The sequence below is a fragment of the Brienomyrus brachyistius genome, chromosome 5, assembly GCF_023856365.1.
Source record: "Brienomyrus brachyistius isolate T26 chromosome 5, BBRACH_0.4, whole genome shotgun sequence".
Lineage (NCBI taxonomy): Eukaryota > Metazoa > Chordata > Actinopteri > Osteoglossiformes > Mormyridae > Brienomyrus > Brienomyrus brachyistius.
Window position 1 is genome coordinate 33,705,425 of NC_064537.1, and position 16,964 is coordinate 33,722,388.

The window sequence follows — 16,964 nt, forward strand, 5'->3', positions numbered from 1 at the left end:
ATGATACTCTACACAGCACACAACTGGGCCAACACAGAACAGATTACCCTCGAGAGCGAGTCTCCTTCCAGTCCTCTTACTCATGCACAACAAACCAGAAAACTGACCAGAATAAATGGTACATTTCTGTGAAATAAATAACTGAACGATGACTCTGTCCCATCTCCCCTTTCTCGTAAGATTCTCCAGTGTTTTACCTACACCAACAATCAGGATGTGATTGTCATGACCTGAGGATTGTGTACTGGTTTGTGTACAAGGCTGTACAATATTGGTAGGGACATGTCCTTACTATCCATACCCAAATCTACATTCTTGTTTGTGTATGATTGTTCCCAATGTATATTTGATCATTGTGGTCGACAGATGACACCTCAGTGAGCTTTAATGAGGAAAATCGGTCTGCTTGTTCGAAAATATTCCATCGATAGCATCATTACTGATGCTGCCCCTTTCACCAATGGGACCCGTGCAACCTCTCAGCCTCCGACACCGTGCATTACAGATAGTCATGCCAAGAGCCTAAGAATCCTTAGCCCTGCTGATCAGACACCTATCTTGTTGCATATCATGAAGAGAACCCCTTTACTGCAGGAGTAACAAAGGCATTAATGTACTTACTGTTTCTTACAGTGCAGGAAGAAAAAAGAACAAGTCTAAAAATCAAAACCTGTCCAAAAGCATGTCAGCCAATGACTGCGTGGCTCATCTTCCAAATCCCAGCCAATCCTATAACGCCATAAGACTGTAAATTAATTACTCAAATTCCCAGGTGCTGTCCTAAGGTAGCCAAAGTGTATCCAATGACAAAAATCTAATTTACATGACTGTACATGACACAAAACTTACAGAAAGGCACAAGGAGAAAACAATGAACATATTTTTTACCCCATTTTTATATATTTTTTCCTTTTTGTAGGTCAGTGAATAGTCAAAGTCGCCCCCTTAAAAGAGATGGTACAGCTAAAATGTAACCTGGTAAGATCAGGTGGTGTCGGGCTATGTCTCAGATTCCGAATGATATTTCTGACACTACAGATTGTAAATTATAAAAGCTGAGCGACATAATCTATCAATCCTCCTATCTTGGCTGGTCATTTGTCAAGTACAGGGTCTCAATGAGCCTGGAGCCTGTCCACAGGGCACTAGTTCATCTCAGGGCACACGCTCACACACATCCACACCCTGTGGGCCATTTAGAGAGACCAATAAGCCTGGCAGTCCATGCACACAGCTGGGGATGAGAGCCTGGTGCCACTGTTGCAAAAGAACTCCTACGGTTGTTTGAAATTCAGTCACCAGATAATTATAAATCACCTACTACTGCAATATGCATTTGATTCAGCAAATCCTAAGAAGTACTGATGCAAATTAAATAAAAGGCATATGTGCAGAAAAGCATTAAAAAAAAATACATCTTAAACAAAACAAACATTGGAAAAAAGCTATACAACCGGCATCGCTCCATCGTTCTTGCAGAAAAAAGGGACAAAAAAAATTGAATCAGAGTATTTTGCCAAGTAATCTCAGTGTAAAACAAAGAGCTGTCATTATTGCACTAGATAAAAAAATAATAGTAATTCAGTGAAATGAAAAAAATAAAGCAGGATAATGGTAATGTACCAGAAAGCACACGGTGCCCATCCAGCCCTGGGCGGGGTCTCTGTCCTCAAAGCCCCTTAGATGTCGCAGAGCTGGGGCACGTGACCATCAGCAGTAGTACCACTGCATTTCAGTCCAGCTGGTGACCCAGCTTCTCTTTGGTAGGTCCTCCCTCAGAAATGCGTCGCTGGACCGGTATCGCTCCTCTCTGGGAATTTTCACCCCATGATATTTCGGCATTATCCTGTAGTAACTGGCTCTTTTAAAGAAGCCTAGCTGTTTCCGAGGGAGGAAAGGAGAAACGGAGTATCAGCCAGTGCAGGGATTTCGGCACGGTTACAGCCGAGCGGAAATCCATTTAAATGTGTCCGTCGATTGTGTTTCCATCCAGGCTTTGTTATTGCTCAGCTCTACAAAAGTCAGGCCCAGACAGAGGCATTATTTTAGGCACAAGGTAAAGAACCAGACAACGAAGCACTATCGACTCGTACTCAGTGAAGACTCATTTTTTAAGCTATAAAAACTTAGCAGCTAAACAAGAAACCACAGGGAGAAAGAGAATATAGTCAATGAGGTGAAAGGGGTTACAGAGGTATTATCTTTGAAGGAAACTTCTAAGCATGAAAGAGCAGAGGAATCTGAAAGAGAGAACTATGGGAAAAGTTTGTTAGGCTGTAAAGAGAAGATCCTTAGAGAAGACTGCGGCGAGCCTTGGGGGAGAGGATTACCAAGGAGCCCCAGTGATGGTAGGCAGTGGCCCCCTGGGACCCCTCTATCAGCATTCATCTGTTAGCCTTTCAGTCTCAGAGGGCTGGATCTTCATCTCGGCCTTCTGGGCCTTAGCCTCATACATCTGTCTCCTGCTCGCCCGCTTGAAGAAGCCACACTGGGGGTGGGGGATGAGGGAGGACCGGAGAGCACAGTCAGACAAGGCTAATGCACATCTCACTGAAGCGACCAGGCCCCCGAAGATTAACTTCATGTGACCCCACATGAAGTGCAGCGCTGCAAAGTTTAACTGCAGGTTTAAGTTAGTTTACTCTAACAGACTAATGCTAACCAGTAATGCTGTCACTAATGTGACTCATTAATGACGGAAACAAATGTATCTAATGAAGGAAATGCTTAAAGATCTACGTGAAAGAAAAACAAATTCTGTCAGCATCACTCTGCTGGCCCTGTAAAGACTTCAGAAAGAAGTGCATGGTGACTGTTATTATGCTCCCATGACAAGACGTCTGAAGAATGAACATCATCTTCTGGACCATCTGAGGTAGAGATATGATCTGCGCAGTGAAGCAGCAGCAGCAGAGGCTGGGGTCTGCATGTGAGGGATGTGGAGAGGAGACCTACCTTCCAGAGTATGAGGACAATCAGGCCCAGCAAGAAAACGCCGGCCAGCACGGCCAAAATGATGACCCACAGCGGGGCTGTGTACACGTGTTCCTCCATCAGCACTGGGTCGATGTCCAGGGAAAACTGAGTGTCCAAGTGCATGAAGATAATTAGACACAACAACAACAACAACAACGCAGCATCAATGACGATAACGCTGTTAACTGGCCTGGCAGCCACACTACTACAAATAATTCCTTTAAGTATTCACTCCCGTTTAGGAGCTGGGGATTGATTACCACCCTGGTTTAGTTCATTGGTGGTTCAGTCTGTATATCTGTGTATAAACAGCATTACTGGGGAAAACTATGACCTCCATCACAGGGGCTAGTGTCATTTCCTTTGCAAGCAAATTTCACTGAAGCAGGCAATGAATGAAAATACATTAATATATTGCTAATATTATTTAAGACGAGGGCTATAATAATACACGAGTCATATATTCAAATGACGTAATGCCTATTCGATCACTGAAACACTGACTTTCAGTATTAATTATATCCTACGTTTAGAGCTAAGCTAATAGACATGATTTTAAGTCATATTTGTGTGTTAATGCTGTGGGGCCTTTTAAATGAAACTCAGTGGTATCATGTGACACATACTGACCTCCAGGGCGTCGGAGTTCATCCTGAGAGTGGGGATGTTGGTGATCAGCTTCAGCGATGCCCTGCCTTTCACCGTGACCCGTGATGCTTTGGAATAGTCCTGGAGAGAGCAAGCAGAAATGCAGCCTCTGCGTGCAGCGGGCAAAGAGCCAAGGCCGGCAGTTACAGCGCATGCTGCGTAACTCCTCCTACCTCCAGCATGGTGCTGTTCCACACCCGCGCCCGCACAATGACTATGGCCGTAGTGCTCATGTTATAGAGTGGGCAGCTGAAGGTCGTACAGCGTGCTGTGCCATGCATGCAATCCTGCACAGGGAGACACGGAGAGAAAGTCAGGGAGACAGGGAGAGAGAGACAGGGAGAGAGGGAAAGAGAGGCAAGGAGACAGGGAGAGAGAGACAGGGAGAGGGAGATAGGGAGAGAGTCAGGGAGAGAGAGACAGGGAGAGAGGGACAGGGAGATGGAGAGAGAGACAGGGAGACAGGGAAAGAGAAGCAAGGAGACAGGGAGAGAGAGACAGGGAGAGACAGGGAGAGAGGGACAGGGAGAGAGGGAAAGAGAGGCAAGGAGACAGGGAGAGAGAGACAGGGAGAGGGAGATAGGGAGAGAGTCAGGGAGAGAGAGACAGGGAGAGAGGGACAGGGAGACAGGGAAAGAGAAGCAAGGAGACAGGGAGAGAGAGACAGGGAGAGGGAGATAGGGAGAGAGTCAGGGAGAGAGAGACAGGGAGAGAGGGACAGGGAGATGGAGAGAGAGACAGGGAGACAGGGAAAGAGAAGCAAGGAGACAGGGAGAGAGAGACAGGGAGAGGGAGATAGGGAGAGAGTCAGGGAGAGAGAGACAGGGAGAGAGGGACAGGGAGATGGAGAGAGAGACAGGGAGACAGGGAGAGAGAAGCAAGGAGACAGGGAGAGAGAGACAGGGAGAGGGAGACAAACTCAAACGTAGGGACCATGTACATCCACTGTAGGCTACGACTGAACTTACGTTTAGCTGGTGCAACACGCTGCTGGTGATCTTACAAAACCAAGTTAGAATAAAGGGAACTACATTCATGAGATTTGCAAAGTTAACCATTACAGTTTGGTGTAATGTTTTAGGCAAGAAAGCTCAAATGTATGACTGGTTAAGGCACTTGACCACTAGTGACCCAGTGAAGCAGATTCCGTTACCATAATGTGTGTGTGATGCTTTCAGCCATTGGCTTCAGGCTTTCATCATTGTTAATGCTGATGCTGACTCTTGCTGTTGACGTGTGTTTAACAGCCAAATGGAGTGAGACGAGTAGCATGGCTCTCCCCCCCCCCCCCCCCCCCCACGCCCATCACTCACCAGCCAAATATTCTCCAGGCGATGCGCTTGCTGAGAGATGGCCGCTTGTGGTTCGATCTTCACGGGTGCTGTAGTTGATGCCTCTCGCTTCTGACGTGCCATATTTCTTTCAGATACCTAGAGGGGAAAAGAAAATTGGTGAAAACAATGTGAAAAACTGAGTTTATTATTAAATGAAACAATTCCATTATTTTCCATTTGCACGAGTACAGGTACATTGGAATGATCAATTTTGCCTGCCATCTTGATCTCCATGAGACGTTCACATACACAGGTGAGAACAAGCGTGTGGGTCACAGTGCAGGGTCAGCCCGTGTGCAGTGCCCCTGGTGTCTTACAGTACACTGCATATTTTCATGCCACCTCCCATCATAATGTTAATCCTTACTGTATGTCTACTGCATATTAGCAGTTTTCTCCAATTAAACATAACCGTTTTGGTACATTCAATACAGTAGAAGCTTGGAATTCGAACCCCTCTTAACTTGACCAACTCAAACATAAAACGAGTCTGTTGAATTTTTTTCAACTTGTATGTTGACCGAAATCTTGGAATTTGATCGTTCCTGCAAAAACTTTCTATGGGTCCACGCACGTTCAACTCTACCAATTTGGACCTCGAAAAACCTAACTGCAACTCGACCGAAAACTCGGAACATGACAGACCTTCTAAAACTTGTTCAGATCATCTCTGGTGGACTAAAACAAACGCAAACTGACTTAGTGGGATGCTGATGCCTATGAATTCCTCTCGGTCTCACGGCACCTCTTCAGTTAGACGTGCGAAAGCTGTGTTCCTGTGTTTGGTGTGATTTTTTTTGTGGTTTCTCTACAGTAAACTTAAAGATAGAGTATTCATGGCCTCTAAGGAAGTGAGTAGTGATGGCAAAGGAAAGTAGTGTGAGTAACTTATAACGGAAACTATAATTAGTTAGGCAGTTAGATAAGTCTATATAGGCCATCATTTGGGGGTCTGGGATGGATTAAATTTATTTATCTTATTTCTTATTGGGAAATTTGTCTTGGAACTCTCTCAAATTGCAACTCAGCCAGGCTTCTGGAACAAATTAAGTTCATGTTCCAAGGTACCACTGTATTGGAATTAATGCCTTAAACATCAAGTCTATATACTGTATATATTGCAACTTTTAACTTTAATTATTCATCTTGCCACCCCTAAAATATTACTTCTGTATATACAGTATATATAGTCTTATTTAACTTTTATTACCCATCTTAGCATCTCTCCAGACGTTTAACCATTTAATGTCATTTATTTGATTATATTCAAATGTTATCTTGCTTTTCAGTCTATGGAGTCTACGCATTTCACTACAAGATGTCCCTGTAAAACTACGCATGTGACGAATAAATCTTGACTCTTGGTGCTGGGGGTGAAGGGCTAACGGAGATGTGACTATTCTGCCGAGGCTGGGCTTCAACTAGCGACCATCCAATGAGGAGCAGGGCCACACACTGCCCTCAAATGCGATGTGACGTACAGTTTACAGACATCACACCATTGCTTCAGATAGTGTGCATTACATCCTCAGGGCCTGGATCTTGCAAACTTCACCGGCAGGGGGAGCTCAGCATGCACAGAAGCTCTGCCCAGCATGTTGACACAGCATGTTTGCTTTGAGTGGATGGACTCTGTACAAAGTCAGAGATCAGAGGAATCCTCTGCAGACCTGCCATCGACAAGCCTGTCACTAGCATGAAGGTGATATTTTTCAAAACAGCAGGAATGGCAACTGCCACGTTTCTTCCCCAAATGGCTATAGATGCCCCGCGCACTCACTGTGAGGTTCAGCGTGTTGACAATGTTTCCAGGAGGCACGCAGCGTGACTCTGAAGTCGCTTTGATGAGGATCTCTGAGATGTACAGCAGCCACTTGCCATTAGCCACCTCGTACGGCCAAGCGATCTCCACCTCGATGGTGCCCATCGACCCTAGAGCTTCGCCCTGCATCGCCACCTGAGAACACAGGGGAAGTCCATGACGTTGCGAGAGAAAGGCTGCGAGTTCCATTCCCAATTCCAGCAACAAGACTTGATTGAACCGCTTCATAATTTTTTGTCAATCTCTTTATTTAATTATTAAAAGAATACGTTATGCATAGATAATATGTTTCCATGATTTTAAATACATTTAAAATACATATTTTTGGCTGATTCAGGGCTGCTTTGGCCTTCATCTTCCCCTATGTGTGACACACAGCAGAAGATGCAAACTCTTGGTGTCACCAAAGCCACTCTCCACTGCTGCTACTCTGATTTCCTCCTGGCCAGATCAGAGTCAGCGGCAGGCACCACACTGGTTAATAAACTGGGTGTAGACAGCACTATTGTTACCATTATAAAGTATATGAACAAAAGTATTGAGACACACCTCTTAATCATTGAATTCAGGTGTTTCATGCTGGACTCTGGAATAGTGGAAATGTGAATCATGCGGTCCGAATGTGCCTATTATAAAATTTGGTGGAGGAGGGATAATGATATGAGGCTATTTTCCACGGTATGGGCTCGGCCCCTTAGTTCCAGAGAAGGAAACTCTTAATGCTTCAGCATACCAAGACATTTTGAACAATTCATGCTTCCAACTTTGCCGGAACAGTTTAAGGAAGGCTCTGTTCTGCGTCAGCATCACTGTGCCCCAGTGCACAAAGCAAGGTCCATAAAGACATGGTTGGGGGAGTTAGCTGTCTCTCTTCAGTGTGGAAGAGAGTGCCTGGTCCACACTAAGCCCAGACCTCATACCCATCAAACACCTATGAGATGAACCAGAATGAAATTTGCGAGCTAGGGCCTTCACATCAGACTTCAATGTCTGATCTCACAAGTGCTCTTCTGAATGAATGGGCAAAAATTCCCAGACACACTCAAAAATCTTGCAAAAAGCCTTTTCAGAAGAGATGCAGCTGTTATACTGTAGCTGCAAAGGGGGGGGGGACCAACTCCATATTGATGCCCATGGGTTTAGAATGGGATATAATGAGAGTTCCTGTAGGTGTAATGGCCAGCTGTCCCAATGCTTTTGTCCATATTGTGTACATTAAGTAAATGAATACAAAAAGTCCACGAAAGGTGAACATTTTAATTCTGGAAGCTTTCAAACTCCTGCAACAACTCCAAGCAGAGACCCTCCTGTAATTCAGCTCCCATAATCTCCTGTCATATGTGCCCTGGGATTATTATTGCTTATTTTTTTTACAGAATCATGGCATCTCTCACCGAGAAACTGTACTCCACAGGACTTCCCACATCGCTTGTGGATTTCATGGCTGACTCGCCCATCACCTTCCCGCTGAAGTATGTCTGGGCTTGTGGAGGGGATCTGGGTGGGGGGGTGGGGGTGGAAAAAGGCGTAAAAGGGACAGTCCTTTTGCAAAACCGAAGTCAGGCTGACTGCTAAAAAGAAGCATCCGAAAGACCTACACAAAAAAGGTGGTCTGTATCGTGAACTCCACCTTCAGGGTCACGGGCACCGGGGAGAGGTCACTCTGCTCACTGATCCTGCGAAAAGCATTCAGGGGCACGTTCACAAGGTGTCGGGCCCGCCGTGCCTTGACACGGCCACCATCCAGATCACAGGGATAAACGTGGGGTAGACAAGCTAGGAATAACTCAGTACTCAGGTAAAATAACCTAAATAAAAGATTATTTCATATAGCATCTTTAAAGAACTGAACATGGATCATTTTACCAAATGCAACATTCAGAACCATATCGATATTTATTACACAACTATAACTAAAGATAATGTATTTTATTATTATGCTAATTTCAGTAAACAAACCATGTGTATAAAACCCGGGCCTGTTGGCTTTTCATTGGCCACTGTGCCCAACAAAAGCTTTTACAACGATCTTATTTGCATTTATTACTATAATTTAACTTCCCGGAGTTATAATGTTGTAAATCAAACCTTATAAAGCACTGGAGCACAGGCACGCAGTAGCACTATAACATTTTCTATTGATTTAAATTTTTCACGCAGTGCTGCAGTATCAGACAAATGCGTGAATGGACACAGCACATCAGAGTGACTCACGTGGACAGCTGCAGCTGAGACTCCACCTCCCGTGTGTACAGAGTGATTAGCGTCTCAAAGATGATCAGGAAGGAAACCTGTAGGGTGAGCAGGCGAAAGACCATGAGAGATCAACAATGCTAACTGAGGCCTTGGAGGACTACAGTAAACTAATTCACTTTGATGAGGATTACCATCTTGCCACCAACGAAAGGGTTCCCCAAATCACACAGTAGCGTCTCTTCAAACTTGCACTCGATGTCTGAGGGAGGTATATCCTGGGACTACAACAAATACACTAAAATTAATAGCACGCCTCAACGCTGAACACGTAAACACATCATAATTGCAACAGATGAAAACTAATAGATAAGCCATATATTTCAATATTTTCTCAAGACATTTGACCATATTAAACATGTTTATGCTTAAGATATTCATAGAAAGAGACATTAATGATGGTGACTTTCGCAGCTCAGTAAAGCTCAGGCACTTGGGGGAAGGTTACAAGCTGATGCGTCCGTGATTTGATACGCCAGAAATCTGAGATTAGTACAGAAACTTCAGGTATTTCTAGCAAAAACACAGGAGCTATGTGGTATGAAATTGTCAAATCACTTTTTAAAAATGAAATTTGAAATACTTCTCCAGGCTCACTAGAGATTCTTTAACAGCCACACTGTGCGCAGTGACCCGTCAACAGCTATTCCATAGATCTTTTAACCATGAGCACTCACAGGTTAAAACCTGCAGCCTGTTGGACCACATAATGACTTATTCACATTCTCTCATGTCCTCTTCAATGGCACAACCAGCACGCACAGCATTATATAATTTCTATTTATTAAGCAAAGGCTTTTATCTAAATTGGTGCCCAAAAGAGACGGCAGGGTTTAACTGTGCCTGGACCAACTGAGGGTTAAGGACCTTGCTAAGGGACCCAACAATGCACACACACACTGTCAGCCACAGACACATTAAACTGTAACAAGCTTGGGGAAGAATTTATAAGCAACATTATTTCAGGCCCAGATGGGACCCAAACACCGCAGTTCTAGAGGCTGATATGCCTTATCCATTAGGCCACTGGGTCACTAACACTAACCCTTAACCTTCTCAGTCTCTACACATGAACTTTGCTGGTTATAACTACATTAATAAATAACACTTTATAAATTTGAATGCTTTGCCTTTAGCTTTTCTTCAAAAGGCTTTCTTCTCTATTCATGCTAGCGTGCTTGAGCTCACAATACAAGATTGAAAGGCTAATTCTGGGTAGACTGGCAAACAAAACCATATGAATGAGAGGAAAAATTGAGTACTTGGTTATGGGAGTGGACATGGATTCAAGTAAACCATCAGGAAAGAATGAAAACCAGAGAAAGTTGATTCAGCATAAAAATAATGGCAAAGGCAACATGATGGAGTGTGCATTAGGCTGTAGGAAGGACCACAACTGAGGGGGAGAGAAAACTCATAGTAATATAATCGCAGGGAATATTACATATTAATATATTAACAACATGCAGTACATTATCAAACAGACACAGTCTGTTCACAAACTGACTTCATTTAAGCATTGAACACTGAGTTTCCAGTTAGCGATGTTAATCACACACTGCTATGCTCTGCAATTACGGCTGATTTCAAAGTATGAAGCATAGCCCCCTACTGTACCTACCGTGAGACGGATGGCGGAATAGCGCAGAGATGATGGGACGGTAATGTTTAACATGGCCTGGTGGGCGTCTTCAGCCAGTTTCCCAAGGCTTGGCTTATTGCTCACATTCACCATCAGGATCACCTTCTTCACAGTTGTGTTGTACTGCATCACCTGTACTCCCCCCTGGCTGCAGCAAGGCATTAAAAATGTCAAGCGTGAATTCACTAGTGCCACTGCATGCCCCTCTACAGGCACTTTTTAATGCTTCCCCACGTTGGCAGAGAAAATGAAGACTCGCCTGGGATACGGCTGGTGGTGCTCGTCGGCAAACGTTGCTGTCAGCTGCAGGTTGCTTGTGCATTTGTCGTCTGTACCGCAAGCTTTCTGGAAATTAATCTGGAAGGGGACAGAAGAACCCACAGGAAATGCTAAGCCAGGCACAATATGCATACTTCAGCAAGTAGAAGTCATCACTTATTCTGCAAAATCATGCCGAGCAGAATCTGTGAAAGTATGCGACTGAATCTTGAAGGTATTTAAGCAAAGAAAAAATATCGTGACAGATACAACATAAGAATAGCCAGAGTTTTTTTTTTTTTTTTTTTACAATTTACATCCAAACTGAAACACTCCAGGTGTAATGGGTCAGTCATTAAGTTACTGAAATGCCATATTTCCATGTTGGGGTCCAAGTAAGAGCCATTAAAAGGGTCGTTCAAAATACCTGGGCTTTCTCCGAGAGACTCTGCTTGTCGCTAAACACTGGGAAGGCATCAAGGTTTTGAAGACTCTTGTGGACACTGGGAACCGGTTCGTGAAGGCTCACGTTGAGCATGAACACAACAGGAGCGAGCTTATCCCGAATGTGCTCCTGCAGAGAGGGGTAGAGCACCCGGCTCATATTAGAGAAAGCAATTCCCTCAGTGTCTATATCACCAGCAGCTGGTCCATCATCAACATCAATGGAGATCATCCCAAACAAAGGGCTGGAAATGTCAGTCATCTCTTTAAACCAGGAAAATGGTGAAACGGTTCGATCCTGAGCTGCATTCTGCAGGTAGTATGGGGATTCAGTGGCCTCAAGCATCCTGGACTTTGGGTTCGATTCCTGCCTGTGCATGTTAACACAGCGTAGGATTTCTCCAAGGTTCCTCTCACAGTCCAAAAACATGTCGTTTAGATAAATTAGTGTCTAAATTGTATATGTAATGCCGCTGCGTGTGTTGGGGACCTCTGTGATGAACTATTATCCCATCCAAACTGTCCAAGCAGCCAGAGGAGGTGGGACCAACCAATCAGATGTATTGGTCCGACCTCCTCTCATTGTTTGAACCCACCTCCTCTACAATATGATTGGTTATCTTTCTGAACCAATCATTTTTTGTTCTGCCCACACCGCATTTTTGTATAAATAATCCTCGCACGAGCTTTCAGGTCAGGCTATTAGCCTGTTTAGTTCCACGGGTTCTGGGGTACACCGACGAGACAAATTCTTACCACCAGGCTGAGTTTCAGGACCTGACACTTGGTGGCCGGCATGGAGAGGTAGCCAGTGTAGCTGTCCTGTTTGTTCTCCAGGAAGCGCACACGGATGCTGCGGCGCCCCCAGTCTGCCATCACTGTGTACTTCACCGCTGCAGAGATCGGGGAGGAGCCCACAGTCTGACACAGCATTTGCTAATGTAGCAGGAATCGGACATCTTCATACAAGAGCTACTCACTGATGTTTCTCTTGAAGGTTTCACTGCCAGTGCTGAGAGTGTATGAGAAACATACCTGTGCAGTTACACTGGGGAAGAAAATCACATCAATAATCCCAAAGAAAAGCACCTTAAAAAGCTGTATATACAGCACAGTACAGTATGTATCTGGCATTTTGAATATCTAAAGCATCGTGCTTTCAGTTCCTAATGTAGGCGACTGAAAAATGCTTGTTAATGTTTCCCATTGTCAGGTTAAATGATTCCCAGGAAAATAGCATATTCCTGTGTAAATGTGCTCCTTTTACATTGACGTGCTGCTCTTTTGCAATTATATTTTGTTCTTTACCTCATATAAGACCCTATATTTCAATGAAAATTGCTCCAAATGATCCAGGAGATGCATTGGTAGATGCTACCCACTACAAATTCTACTGATTCCGGTTTAGGGCTAAGAGCAGTTCTTTAATGGCTGTCTGCATGTTGGGTCTAATTCACTGCTAGATCTTTCTCACCAGGGCTGCTCACCAGGGGAGCACATGGTGGTGTTGATGGTGGAGGGATTCACCGTGAATGTTTTATTAAGGTGGATGACCGGCCGTGCCCTAAGAGGAGCAGAATAGATACAGTACAGTCATACATCCAAGACTGACAGTGTAACTGTCCCATTATTGATGGGCAACATGACAACGGAAATATGCTTTTACACTATATGGACATTTATTAAATCAGCAATGATGTGTTGAATGGTCATTTTGATCTATAATCAGAATTATACGACAGTTAGTTCCGACCAAGAAATCCGATTGGACAAGAGGCATTCTATGAGTGCCTGCACTCAGACATTTCACATCAGACATACCACTCCGCTTTACAGCTGCATCTAAAAATTGTTAATGGCAACATACAAATAAATTTCAATGGCACAAAGTAGTTGGGAGCGAGTGAAGCTGCGTTGCATTGGAATGTTTGTGTTGCTTGACAACAGTCAACAGTTGGGAACTATTTTTTTGCAGAGACCCATAACTGTTTAAATAAATGCTGTTAAGATTTATTACTTTTGACTTATAAATACTACTCAATGAACTGTTATATAAAAGCGATAACATACTTGAAGCCTGCGGTCTCGTATGTACGACCAATTCACAGCCGTGACATAAGGAGTACAACCGCACTCTTTCTCGTACGTTACTGTGTAAATGTACAAAGCAGGGACCCCCCCACAAGCTGAACCACTGCTCCTGCACGCATTCTCATACTAAGCAGCTCACTTCAGCAATCTATAATATATGAGTAGAAAAATCCATGCCTCCCCACATCTTGCATATACTGCAATAATTCCTTTAATTCCTCTTTTACATCATTAGACTCGCTCTTTTAAATCCATCAAAATCTGTTGTTTTAACTGCAACATGGGTACAAGAAAGATGCTCTTGCATACAATACTTTACTCAAGGGTTTCCCACAAATGGTTTACATAGCAACAAACTTACTGTCACATTTACTGGCTTTCTGCCTGAACTACAACACCGATGGTGACCAGTTTTTTTTTTTTAAAAAACACCCACCTCAACAAAGCGACGCGCTCATCAAGGGAGCCCACCAACACATCAGGGTAGCTGTTCCCATCCATGTCCATGCCGCCACTGATGGAGTATCCAAAGGTCTGAAAGCCACCATTGGTGAGATCACTTCCAGCGATCACCTATAAAGTTGACGGGAAATGAGAGGAATGTCAGAAATGAGCCACATCATCCCATGTTCTTCCCCTGTTCTTCCTGGGTTAGCTCCAGGCTCGCTGGGCCCCAGTACTGAATGGTTAAGAAAGATGAAAGGAAGAATATAAACAGCAACGACAGAAACTTAAACAGCCAGGGCATATGTTAAATTACTTTTTTCTATATAAAGAATAAAGTCTATTAAAGTATCTCAATGTCACAAGCGTTATGAACCGAGACAGTGGAATGTAAGAACTGAGGGTGGCGGCACCTGACTGGGCTTCTGGGAGATGAGCTGCTTACTTCCCATCCAGATGTAGACCCTGCCAGTATCATAGAAAGGGGCCCCCACTGCGAAGTCTGAGTGAAGCAGAACACAAGTGTCAGTGTCCAGTAAGGAAGCAGAACAGGTCATCAGCCATACACCACATTTAAAGGCATTTACATGGATGCTCCAAAATAGCACTGATCAAGCTGGAAACCTTCTCACAAATACTCTCACAACTCTCACTGCATTTTCATGCTATTATATAACTTTTTTTTTTCAAATTTAAATTGCCAGTATTATGACCTGTAACCAGCAAAAACCCTCTGGAAAATATGACTGTACATTAAGAATCTCCATCCGCCAAAACAATGGATTTACAATGACAGACACAACAACCCATCTTAGCAACCCATCGTTTTAGATCAATATTAAAGTTCATAGCTTGATTGTCTTTTTGGAAACCTGCCGGTCCATCACTGCATCGTTTGAATGTAAGACATTACAGTGAGTGTGTGAGAAACAGGCTTCCAGCCCGGTTCCAAAGCCACACTTCTTGTTCCATTGCCGTCTGGAATGTCGTACTGACACTCCAGTAACCCACACAGGATTACAGCTTGACTTCCCTTTATATAGCTCAACACCAGAATTCCAGCCTCAATCCCATCCCAGCCAATCACCGACTCGCACTGTTGTCTTACTGTTATGTCCTTTTATATTATACCTGTCTAAGTTCCCCTTTCTATATCACGTCACACCATGTGCTTCCCCCTCCTGCTCCCCGTACTCTGTACAGTATAAGGTTGCATTGTCACATGCTGTAATACGCAGTACCGTGACCACATGTAAAAACCTTTCCCTTCGTCGTACACTCGTGTAAAGTGAATTGAAAAATTGAATTTTTGAGTTGGTGGATTGAAATGAATTGAAAGGAACCATCGAATGCACTTTCAGTTGCTGCAGATTTCTAAAGAGAAGCGATATGTGATATGAGCTGAGAAACCAGCTGAAGAAAAGGTTAGGCTTTTGAAACTACTAAGATCATTAAATTCCTTGGTTAAAAATATGGTTTTAAACACGGTCCATACACCGCATGGTTCTGCATGACGCCACTAGGTGGCAGAAGAGTAGTACTGGTGATATAGTAAAAGGCAGGGGGGTGATGGAATTAGCCCACAGCCTAACTTGTGGGAGTTTCACTAGCAGTGAAACAACAAGGGCTGCAGGAGGGAAAGATGCCAGGTAGCTGAAGATTCTGCTCGTTATGAGCCATCTATCTGTTCATTAATACAGCTTTACAATCAAGAATGTAGATATTAATACAGATTAGTATGTAGTAACAAGGGGATAAAGTAATGGTTGTCATCAATATTCTTCTTATTGTCATGTTCTTTCCCAATATAAAACCTGATAAGATCAACAAAATTGTAAAACTGCACAAAACACGAGGGCCCTGTACAGGAAAAGTAGAATAGATGATGGGTAGAGACATATGATAGATGTAAGTGCAGAGTGTGGGAACATAAAGACATATACATTTGTGCCTGTTCGATTATCACCATCCTGACAGATTTAGCTAACCTTTGGCATCTTTCAAGTCAGTGTTTCTGGGTTAGTTTACGTTCTTTGCTGCCGTCGGCCGTGCCTTTACCTGGAAAGCCGTCCTGGTTGATGTCCCCAATGGCGCCGACAGCCATGCCGAATCCTGAACCCACGGGTCCACACAGCAAAATGCTGGCCGTCTCCTGGAAGGAGCCGTTCTCGTTCATGTAGACATAGACCGCCCCACCCTCCTCCTTCTTGCGGTCAAAGTAAAACGGGGCCCCCACGATCAAATCATTCCAACTGTTTTGCAGAACACAGAAAGACAGAGGTACAGCGGTCTTTCATTGAGTTTCTGTGTTAGTTCATTTGTAGCAGTGACGGTACTTCACGGTCGATTACATTCATGATACATTTTTTATTTTCTGTCACATTTTTGAGTATTGAAGTGATTAATGCTTAAACCCACTGTAAGCAAATTCTGGTTAAACACAGGTGTTTGTGTCTGAAAGATACTCGAGTTTTGCTTGTCATGCATTGCTGGTCTGTTGTCTGTCACCTGTGTGCACCTGTTCTTAAAACCCAGAGTGACATTTAGGAGAAGGCTACAGATAGCAATTAGCAGCAAGGCATCTTTCATCCAGTCCGGAATCAAGGCAGGATAGCTGTAAGCTTTCATAGCCAAAGTATTTTTTAGTTAGTTATGAGTATAACGGACAACTCATTTCTCTTGGTTTCTGCCGTCTTTGAAACACAAATGGATTTGTTACAGTGCATTTGGTGAGAACAAGAAGACAGGATTTTACATTTTTTTTAATAAAGACACTCCCTAGTTTAAATAAACAGAGAAAAAAGATTATGACGCAATGGCATGCTTTGTTTTTCAAGCGGCTTGAGGTAGAGTAAGGGCACAGCACTAGGTCTCGGCGATCTCTTGCATTACCATGACAACTGATGATAAGCCTAATGCCTACCGATGTATTTGGTAAGAAAATCATCATAAATCCTGCCAGGCTGACCACTTTGCTGGGTTTAAACTGGGTCATCTAGCTGAGCTCTGAAGATGAATAGTATAAGACATGTACTTTTCATCGGTTTTCTGC

The 16,964-nt window shown here is 43.7% G+C and overlaps 1 protein-coding gene across 3 annotated transcripts in view; it reads right to left on the bottom strand.

Annotated features, from left to right (window-relative positions):
- Nucleotides 1–1,171: 1,171 nt before the first annotated feature.
- itga3b (integrin, alpha 3b) overlaps nt 1,172–16,964 on the bottom strand; it is a 35,219-nt gene continuing 19,426 nt past the window's right edge. Inside the window, exons 7-26 of one of the 3 annotated variants that reach the window (XM_049013810.1) lie at nt 15,971–16,164; nt 14,326–14,414; nt 13,905–14,041; nt 12,852–12,941; nt 12,358–12,425; nt 12,134–12,270; nt 11,361–11,507; nt 10,935–11,032; nt 10,655–10,823; nt 9,168–9,257; nt 8,995–9,071; nt 8,379–8,456; nt 8,175–8,277; nt 6,739–6,915; nt 4,938–5,054; nt 3,798–3,911; nt 3,607–3,705; nt 2,956–3,081; nt 2,331–2,488; nt 1,172–1,878 (exon numbers count right to left, since the gene is read on the bottom strand). In XM_049013810.1, the coding sequence (XP_048869767.1) occupies nt 2,378–2,488; nt 2,956–3,081; nt 3,607–3,705; nt 3,798–3,911; nt 4,938–5,054; nt 6,739–6,915; nt 8,175–8,277; nt 8,379–8,456; nt 8,995–9,071; nt 9,168–9,257; nt 10,655–10,823; nt 10,935–11,032; nt 11,361–11,507; nt 12,134–12,270; nt 12,358–12,425; nt 12,852–12,941; nt 13,905–14,041; nt 14,326–14,414; nt 15,971–16,164 (2,221 nt within the window). In that variant the 3' untranslated portion in view covers nt 1,172–1,878; nt 2,331–2,377. Of the gene's footprint in view, nt 2,013–2,330; nt 2,489–2,955; nt 3,082–3,606; nt 3,706–3,797; nt 3,912–4,937; nt 5,055–6,738; nt 6,916–8,174; nt 8,278–8,378; nt 8,457–8,994; nt 9,072–9,167; nt 9,258–10,654; nt 10,824–10,930; nt 11,033–11,360; nt 11,508–12,133; nt 12,271–12,357; nt 12,426–12,851; nt 12,942–13,904; nt 14,042–14,325; nt 14,415–15,970; nt 16,165–16,964 lie in introns of all 3 variants that reach the window. The other 2 variants (XM_049013811.1, XM_049013809.1) reach the window with 2 other exon arrangements.